Genomic DNA, 9,460 nt, shown 5'->3' on the forward strand with positions numbered 1-9,460 from the left:
TCTCTCTGTTCCAGGGGGGCTGCAGGGGGGGGGGAAAACGTCCTGAAAGTGCTGGCTTGCGCCGAACTTGAGCATGGCCCGATAGTTTTCCTTGACTTTGAACGTGAGACCATCCGCTTCTTATTTTTATGAGTTATCCCTTTGTCTTCGTTGCCTCCGCTTTCTTTTCCTCATTCGTGGATGTCAGCCGGCCACCTCGCCCCCCACCCCCCCCCCCCCCCGTTCTCCCTCCTCGGCTTCCTCTTCTCCTCACTCGATTGTTGAGTCTTTTCGATTTCTGCTCCGAGGACTGGCATCTGAGAAAAGGCATTGGCTTCCTTCTCCAGATTCTCATTCACACGGCAAACAACAAACCAAACAAATGCTTTGAACCCGGACTCTAAAAGGTGAACGCCAGTCCTGTGCGGGTTCTTGTTGCTCGGGGAGGACGATGGCTGAACGAAAAGCCCATCTTCATCCCTCCGCCTCCTCATCTCCTCGTCCCCTATTGTGCGACCGATTGTATGTTTGAGATGCCTGCGTGTGAGTGCCTCCAAATAAGTTGAGTGAGCGAGCGATGAAGGGAAACTGACAGAGAGAAAGAGGTCGTTAAAGGAAACCACCTCGATCTTCCCCCTTTTCTCAATTTCCTTTAGTCAGCGAATTCTAAACTTTGCAGTGTGAAAAAAATCCGTCTGAGCATTTCATTTTGTGCGTCTTCTATAGTTGTGCAACACGTAGAATAGAAGATTTCATAGTTAAAAAAGTCAAGTCTGCAACCACATAAGCAGCTGTGTGAGGCTTTAACCATTAACGCTAACGTCAGCATGCTAACACGCACACAGCGGCTACGTGCACCAAGTATGTTGGTTATTGCCCTTGTTCCAAATGGGAAGCGTGCATGTGAACGTATGTGTGGCAGACACGCTGTAATAATGTTCACCATCTTAGTTTAGCGTGTTAGCAGCTTTGCTAACAAATACAGATAAAATGACATTTTGTCAAAAAAGTAAAAAGGTAAGATTATGAGACGAAATGAACTGTTAAGATGGGGATGTTTTGCAGTGTACCGCAATGTCTTCTGCTCCTCCTCGACCGCCCCCCCAACCAGCTGGCTCTCTCCTCCTCCTCCTCTTCCTCCTCCTCATCCTCCTCCTCCTCCTCCTCCTCCTCCTCCTCCTCCTCAATGACTGGATGTCAGAGTGGGAGAGCTCACCGCTGGCCAGAGACGTCAGCTGTCCAACGGGATGAATCTCCCCTTCATTTATCATGCCTGTGATTCACTTTACTTCAAAAGCAAGTGAAGTGAGTCAGACTGAGGGATGGCAGCTTTCGACAAGTGCCCACCCCCCCCTCACCCACCGCCGTTCTCATCCCCCTCCTCAACAAACCCGGTGCCATCTGTGAGCTCTCCTCAACCCAGAGACACTGTCAACTCTGTCCCACAGCCCAAAGTTTGCTTCAAACCGTGTTCTGAGAATTCAGTGGACTATTTATGGCTGAATGCTGATTATTATCCAGCGCTAAAACCTTTTGAATTAAACGTTTGGGGAACTTCTCATTTAGAGTTTCCTTCTCCCGCCGTGCCGCACGTGAGAAGCAACCGCTCGTTCTCACGTGATAAATTAAAGCTTTTATTATTTGGTTTGCCTCATATTGCATTTTCAATTTTTCTTTAAAGCTGCAGACAGGAGTCGCTTAGCTTAGCTTAGCTTAGCTTAGCCTAAAAGCTGGACAGTTTTTGTTTAATCCCAAGCAATAGCCCAGCTTTTCCAAATCCTCTAGGGCGCACGTTGGACGGCAAATATTCCATAATTACTGTTTCTCTGCAGGGAGGCGAGGAAGAGTTGGCGCTGTCGCGTGCTGCAGAGAGCTGGTTGGGCAAACTCCCACTCTCGCTTCATACCTGAGTCACACATTTAGAAAAGGAAACACGTCGATGACTCAAGGGGCCACATCCTAAAATCGTGTCCCCTGTCGCACACCTCCCTCCCGTGAGCAGAAGTGTGACTCGGAGGCAAAAAGCAGCGAGAATCACGTTAATCTAACGAGTGTTACTCGTGTAAATGTGGACTGCGGTTTAGGACTCCAGCAGCTTTCACAGTTGCGTCCTCGTCCAAATAGTCCCCAGAGGGGAAACCCAACCTGTCATCTTCTGGTCCTTTCGTATCCACACTGTGCTCAAACCGACCCTGTGTGACAGAGCGTGGCTCGCGGGTCTCTATTAGAACTCCACGGCGGGTAATTCGGCTTATTCGTTTACTCGCCCGGCTTCTTTCAACGTAGACGGCTGCATTTTTTTCATCTTTACAACTCCTCAAGCCTCGCTAATCTTCTCCCCCCTTCTTCTCGCTTTCCCGCCCCCCGGCCCGTCTTTCCATCTCACATAAATGTTTCCGACCGAAACCCCTCCCATCACACTTTCACTTCCCTCTTCACTCCGCTTCCTTCCTTCCTTCCTTCCATCCTCCCAGATGCTCAACCCACGGAGGCCGAGACCGCCGTGTGGAACCAGGTCAGCGCCGTGCTGGAGGAGGCTCACGGGATCCTGGCCGAGCTGCAGTCGTACAACGGCGCGGGACAGGAGATACGAGAAGTGAGTTCAGTCGGAGTGCGACTCACGTGGTCTGTGCACCGGTGCAGAATGCACGAGGCACAAAACCTGTGAAGGTATTTCTTCAAAAACAAACACTTCACGCAATATGCCGGCGGTTCCCTGGTTGGCAGAGCTGTGGCCGAGGCGCAAACATCATCATTAACAAATCTGTCGTCGGTGAACACGGATAATGAGACACGTCCTGCGAACCGGTGCCTTCTGCAGCGGTTTGATCGCCTCATTAACAAATGCTTCCTAACATGGGGGGCCTTTTATTTTAGATTAACTAATGAATGTCAAACCATGCACCCAACAAAAAACCACAGGAAAGAAGACAGCAAATGAATAATAATAATTAATAAGTTCCTCCTCATTATTGTTATTAGTGCAGTAATCTGTCCCTCCAATGGACACGGCACTTCTGTTGTGTGTGAACGTAATTCTAAGCCGTTGCATGCGAGTCGCAACAAGCTGACATCTTCCTTCATTACCAAAAACATCCAGTGAGTAAATCCCTGAATCCGACACGCTGCTGCTGCTACCAAATGCCCATTAATCCCCAACTGTAAATAGTCCCCCAAAGATGCTGTTTCCAATGTAACCTCAGTGCCTCAGTAAGTGAGCCTCTTGTCAGGTGGAACTATGTTTATGTGAGCAGTGGTAGAAGTGGTCAAGAGTTAGAAATCAAACCATCTCAAAGTCTTTTTTTCTTTGCATTCAGATTTGTAACACGTCCGGTCGATAGTTTGCTCAATTTTGTTGAATAATTTATCACTACAACCAAATAATAAATTGATATGTGCCCTGTCAATAAAACCAAATTAGGCTTTGTTGGTAACGAAAGTCAATTACCAACTGAGCTGAAATAAGATGGATCAAAGCTAGACGGGTTTTTCTGAAGTGAAATGTGACTTTAAGCAACAGAGGGGAGCTTTTTCAGAGAGCTGAATCTGTGCATCTTCCCGTCCTCCCTCGCCTGCAGGCCATCCAGAACCCCGGCGACCTCGCTCTGCAGGAGAAGGCCTGGAACGCAGTCTGCCCCCTGGTGGCCAAGCTGAAGCGCTTCTACGAGTTTTCCCTCCGACTGGGTGAGCAGAGCTGCAGAACTGCACGGCGATTTCACCCGATAACACTCAGACTCCCGCAAAGGCCGCAAAGAGCCCCAAAGCGAAAAACCTTCCTTTGGTCTCCGCTTGTCACTTTTTGTGACAAAAGGTTTGTGTGAAAAGGAAATTCATTCAGCCTCATCCTGTGCCGTCAATGCTGTCGAGAGTTTACATGCAATTTTAGTCCGGGAGAATTCCTTAACACACACACACACACACACACAGACACACACCAATGTCCTCTTAAGCATCTCTGCAGCATCCTGACCTAGCAGCCAGGCAGCTGTTGCTACGGAAACAGTGGTACATGGTGGTCCAGCACAAAGAGAGAGAGAGAGAGAGAGAGAGAGAGAGAGAGAGTCGGCTGGCTCCCGCCTCTGCTCTCCCTTCCAATAATATTACTTCGATCTCGGGGACATTGTGTACTCAGTTTACCGGCGAAGGAGGGACGACCAATAAGTAATGATAATGTATCCGCGCTAATGCGTCCATGAGTAATGGTCCAACGGATCTCTTGTCGCCCTCCCACCGGAGAGAAAGCGATCAAATATTAACGAGTTGGAGAGTTGTTTATTAGACCAAAGGGGGACAACAAGCGGAGGGGGGTGGAGGGGGGGTCACACATAGAGTAAACAAACAGCCGCAGGGTCCCTCCATCCAAACCGTCAGCATGCAGACCCTCAGGAATCGGCGGTTATGGAGCATCTGCTCCGCGCTAACAGCAGCAGGGGGGCGAGTGGGTTTCTGGCCGGGCCCTTCGGATGAAACACTCCACCGCTGTATTTATAGAAGGCCCTTGTGCATTTTTAATGCGGAGGAAGGCAGGGGGCCTCGGAGGACTTTGCTTCTGAGGCATTGCTACTTCACAGAGCCCCCCCCCAGGTCCAGATCTGGTGGTGTCCGATTTGACGGAGGCAGCAGAGCAGAAAGGTTCAGTAGCACATGTGACTCGGGGGATGGACACGGATACGGCAGCAGCAGCGTGACCTCTGTGCCACATCATCCAAAACATTTAGTAGAGACCTCTCGTCTCTATGTTAGGGTACCACAAATTAACCTGAACAAACTGTTGGCCGTCGAAGTGCATCGTGGGTAAAATAGGCCCCATGTTTTCACCAGGTAGAAAAATGCAGGGAATAAAATATTGTGCATCAATATTTACAATTTTGGGGAATTTAGTGTTAAATCAGTGGAGTGTAACCAGAGTAATTGGGAGGATTACTGAGGGGAACATGAACGGACTACATTTCATAATCCATGAAGTTAAAAGCTGTAATTTTAATGTCAGCATAAAATCACTTTTACAGTCAACCAGCCGTGTTGCGTTTAAGCCTCAAGGACTCGAATACTTAATTTCTGTTCCCAGTAAATGTTTAATTTCAGGCTGAAGGGCTGTTTGAGGACCCGAGCCCGATCCTCAGAAGGGATCTAAAAGTGCCGGGTCCGTCTCTAACAGCCCAACAGTTAGCCCATCTAACAGTGAAATCCAGCCGTCCGAAGCTCTTTAAATCTTCCCGCCGCCGCAGTGTTTCTGTTCTGAAATCCGTGTGGCCGTGGAGGAGAATTCGGATCTGGGGCAGATTGGAGACGGTGGCGGCCGGATAGGAAGTCTGTGCTGCTCGGTGTTGGTTTCTGACGCCCGAGTGTGTCTGCAGAGAACGCCCTGCGCAGCCTGCTGGAGGCGCTCACCAGCCCGCCGTACGCTCCCATGCAGCACCTGGAGAGAGAGCAGGCCCTGGCCAAACAGTTTGCCGAGATCCTTCACTTCACCCTCAGCTTCGATGAGCTCAAGGTAACGAGGGGCTTTTTTTTATTCCCGGCCCTCAGAGACAGATCGATAGCATGAATCTCTCTCCATCACCTTCCCAGATGACCAATCCAGCCATTCAGAACGACTTCAGCTACTACAGGAGGACTATAAGCAGGAACAGGCTGAACAACCAGCAGGTGAGGACTTCCTGGCCTCCTTTTCTCTTCGCGCTCCCTTCCTCCCGACAACATGCGCTTTTCTTTTTACCCGTTTTCCAGTTACACAAATCAGAGACACCTTCATTTTACATTCCGCGGTTATCGGACCTGATGATCGCTGCCGTGTCAAAGATGCCCGTTGTGCTTTTGCCTCCACAGCTGGAAGCGGAGAACGAGGTCAACAACGAGATGGCCAATCGGATGTCTCTGTTCTACGCCGAAGCGACACCGATGCTGAAGACTCTGAGTAACGCCACCACCAAGTTTGTTTCAGAGGTAGGATTACAATTCTAAATCGGATCTTTGGATCGGTTCTCAGTGGCCGCCGGTTAAGGAGAAACAGGCCTGGAAAAAACACGATCAAAACCTTTTCCCTCTCTTTTTGCTAAGTCTGGAGCTCACGATGTGCTCCGTCTCCCCCTGGTGGCAGAACATTGTGTTCACTCAGCTCAATCACACGCAGGAACGGATGATCGTCCGTCTCAATTCCAAACATTCAAACCAATGTCGTCCTTATGCAGAGAGGCTATTTTTTGTCCCCGTCCTCCAGAACAAGACCTTGCCCATCGAGGACACCACGGACTGTCTGAGCACCATGGCCTGCGTGTGCCGCGTCATGCTGGAGACTCCGTGAGTGCTCTCCTCGCTTCCTCTCCTCCTCCGCTCGCCTCCCACTCGGATTTTAATTAACCAGCCTTTTTCCAGAGCGAACACAAAAAAGGTCGTCTGTAAGCCGCTGATTCAGCACACTGGATCGAGTCAGAGTCTTTCATGCTGCATTTAAAATGCTGAATGTCTTCATGTGAATAGAAAAGTTCACGTAACATCATTTCATCGTGTCTCTTTTTGTGCAACGTTGCAGGGAGTACCGCTGTCGCTTCACCAACACGGACACCATGCTGTTCTGCATGAGGGTGATGGTGGGAGTCATCATCCTCTACGACCACGTTCACCCCGTAGGGGCCTTCGCCAAGACCTCCAAAATAGATGTGAGTGCGCAGCGGTGACCTGCGTTTAAGACGTCTTCTTGTGAAACGTGGGTCTTTGTGGCGGACAGAAGCCTTTAAGACGTCTGTGCGATCGCATTAAAAGGCTTTTAAGGCATTTAGAGCCGCGGTCGGGTTGGTTCCTGCACCCGATGAGGTCGTTTGGCTAATTAACTAAAATGCGCGCACACACACACATTTTCTAGTAAAACATTGGCAAAAGCTGCAAAGTTCTGCCCTCAGAAGAATTGCTTTGTCAGACGTTAAATACAGAAAAGTCATGAAAAACTTCCTTCTTCTTGCGAACATGAATTCTGCGTATCTGGGGGCTTTTTTTCAGGAGGGGAACTTAAGGAGATTCTCTAAACACTAAAAGTGTTTCGGTCAGTATGTACGGACAGTTTTTCTTATTAAAGCATGAGAACATGTTCAGTAGAAACCGTCCGAAAGTAGGAAGCTGGAAATGAGTTGGATTTGTTCCCTCTGAGACAAAAAGTGACTGATTAACAATCAGCATTAAAAACTGGCTGCCCTGAAAATCAATATATATATATATATAATGAGATATTTTTGCTTTACCCTTTAAAATACTAAATATTTTTAACCTTTTTGAGTCCAACAGCGCGAGGTGCAAAAATTCACCTGTGAAAACAACCAGACTTTGCTTTATTTCAAATATTTCAACATGTATCGTTGTCTAAACGTGTGCTTTTTGAGACGGCGCTCAAGCAGCAGGACGTCCTCTAACCCGCCGCGTTGTCTTTGCTCCGGCCAGATGAAGGGCTGCATCAAGGTGCTGAAAGAGCAGCCGTCCAACAGTGTGGAGGGACTCCTGAACGCACTGAGGTGTGTGTGTGCGCGTGTGTGTGTGTGTGTGCGCGACAGAGAAAAACACCCACGAGAAAATCCTCCTTTTTAAAACACGTCTCTCCTCTTCAGGTACACGACACGGCATCTAAATGACGACAGCACCTCCAAACAGATCAGGGCCCTGCTGCAATGAGGAGGGCCCTGAGGAGGAGGAGGGGGGGGGGGGGGAGAAGGAGTGCACTTGAAGGAGGCGGAAAAAGGAGGCGAGGAGGAGGAGGAGTGGCCAATAAACCCGTTTGTTTACAACGAACAAAGGAAATCATCTCTGGGCTTAAACCTGATGAGAATAAGAGGGAAAACTATTATATATATTGTCAGCTGTCCATCATTCTGTCTCTCATTTTGTAAAGTAAGAAAAGAGAAGAAAAAAAGCCAGAAAATGAAATATAGATATATATTAAAAATAAGTGAAACACATGCAGCAGGTGAAAAAGAAGTAGAATTAAAGATTAAGCTATATTGCAAAAAACGTAAGGTCAGAACCGCGGCAAGCTGAAAATGTAAAAAAGAAAAAGGGTTCATGCTCCAGCTGTAGTCTGACAAGTATTTTTGCACACAAACAACTTCATCTCCGCCCCCCCGCCCGCAGGGGTCCAAATCCCTGAGGCCCCCCCACCCGCTCAGGAGGCTTTAGGCTGTGGAGGTTGTCTCCGTCAGCTGCACTGATCTCCACCTTCAGGTGATCCATGAAGCAATGTGATGGAGGCCCTCCGGAGATTTGCTTCCACCTGTTTTGTCCACTTTCTGCATCGGTGCAGCTGAAGGAAAGGAGGCGAGGAGACGAGAAGTCTTTTTGGGACCACCTCCGTTATTCTCCCTGATTTCCCACCACCCTCACCCCTATCCTCACCCATCCATCCTTGGGACATGTGGCTTTTCCAAGTAAACAAAAAGCTCGATCCAACGTTGTGTCCCCTGAAGCTCAATGTGTTCCAGCACAAAACATCATGTGATTGTTCCGGCTTTACTTGAACAACGCCGCTCTCTCTCCATCTCCATGGTGCCGATGTGGTCCAGATATCGCAGCTGTATCTTGTAAGATATCAGTCACTTCGTCCCTTTTTGGCTTTGCACGGATACGTTGAGGCTCACGTTCAGAGAACATCTGCCTCAAGCTTCTTACATTAGTGCTCAAAAAGGCCTCAAAAAGCCTTCGAGGAAACCACAGCACACTTACTTCTTCACCCAGTGCCAAAGCTGTTTTTGCTTTTCTTCCACCATGAAGCCAAGTTTGAGGATTGGGAGGGGCGGAGGGGCGGAGACGGGGTCTTGCGGTCCCGTGAAACATCAGCCGATCATTATTTCAAGGACATAATATGTGATACGATACTCACAAATAAGGCCGTCAGATTCACATTTCCAAAAGGCAGATCTCTGAGCGCTCCGGTGTAAATATGTGAGGCTTTTCTCAACGGGCATCCGTGCGGTCGCCTTGGGTCCTCAAGGGATGAACAGAACATACGTGGGAATCTGCATCGATAAGAGTTATTTCTTTTAGTATGAGGTTGTCAAAGAACGAAATAATTGAAGCGGGAAATAAAAATCAAAAAAAAAAAAAAATCAAACGGAGGAAGAAGTGCTGTACTTTGGATGTCTATAGGCCCTTAGTCTAATTTAATTTGATCTTATAATATATTTTCTATACAGGGGTATGCGAACAAGCATAGTCTGTATACATATATAGATGGCATGTTGTAAAAGTTCTGACAGAAATGTGTAAATAAGGTGTTTTTATTCATTTTTAATTGTTCAGTGACGCTGAAATTGGGTATGTGTTGTCTCTCAGAAGTACCATGCGTTTGGCTTGGGCCATCGGACTTGCCGTAGTCATAGGTTTCAGAAAATCAGCTTCATTACTGCAGGTGAACCGGAGGGTGGGGGGTGTAGGAGCCGTCCATTTGCTTGTTATTTTGTACATTTTGTGCAACAATAAACTTGTCATTTATTACATTCAA

The 9,460-nt window shown here is 48.2% G+C and overlaps 1 protein-coding gene across 3 annotated transcripts in view; it reads left to right on the plus strand.

The window, feature by feature from the left end:
- The window catches only part of fam49al (family with sequence similarity 49 member A, like), a 23,518-nt gene extending 14,058 nt beyond the window's left edge, over positions 1–9,460 (plus strand). For 2 of the 3 annotated variants that reach the window (XM_040189562.2, XM_078080947.1), the window contains exons 4-12: positions 2,454–2,575; positions 3,558–3,663; positions 5,337–5,473; positions 5,551–5,628; positions 5,809–5,925; positions 6,200–6,279; positions 6,512–6,638; positions 7,411–7,481; positions 7,575–9,460. In XM_040189562.2, coding sequence (XP_040045496.1) covers positions 2,454–2,575; positions 3,558–3,663; positions 5,337–5,473; positions 5,551–5,628; positions 5,809–5,925; positions 6,200–6,279; positions 6,512–6,638; positions 7,411–7,481; positions 7,575–7,638 — 902 coding nt within the window. In that variant the 3' untranslated portion in view covers positions 7,639–9,460. Of the gene's footprint in view, positions 1–20; positions 104–2,453; positions 2,576–3,557; positions 3,664–5,336; positions 5,474–5,550; positions 5,629–5,808; positions 5,926–6,199; positions 6,280–6,511; positions 6,639–7,410; positions 7,482–7,574 lie in introns of those variants that run through there. The other variant, XM_078080948.1, reaches the window with a different exon arrangement.

The sequence above is a fragment of the Gasterosteus aculeatus genome, chromosome 10 (assembly GCF_964276395.1).
Source record: "Gasterosteus aculeatus chromosome 10, fGasAcu3.hap1.1, whole genome shotgun sequence".
Taxonomy (NCBI): Eukaryota; Metazoa; Chordata; class Actinopteri; order Perciformes; family Gasterosteidae; genus Gasterosteus; species Gasterosteus aculeatus.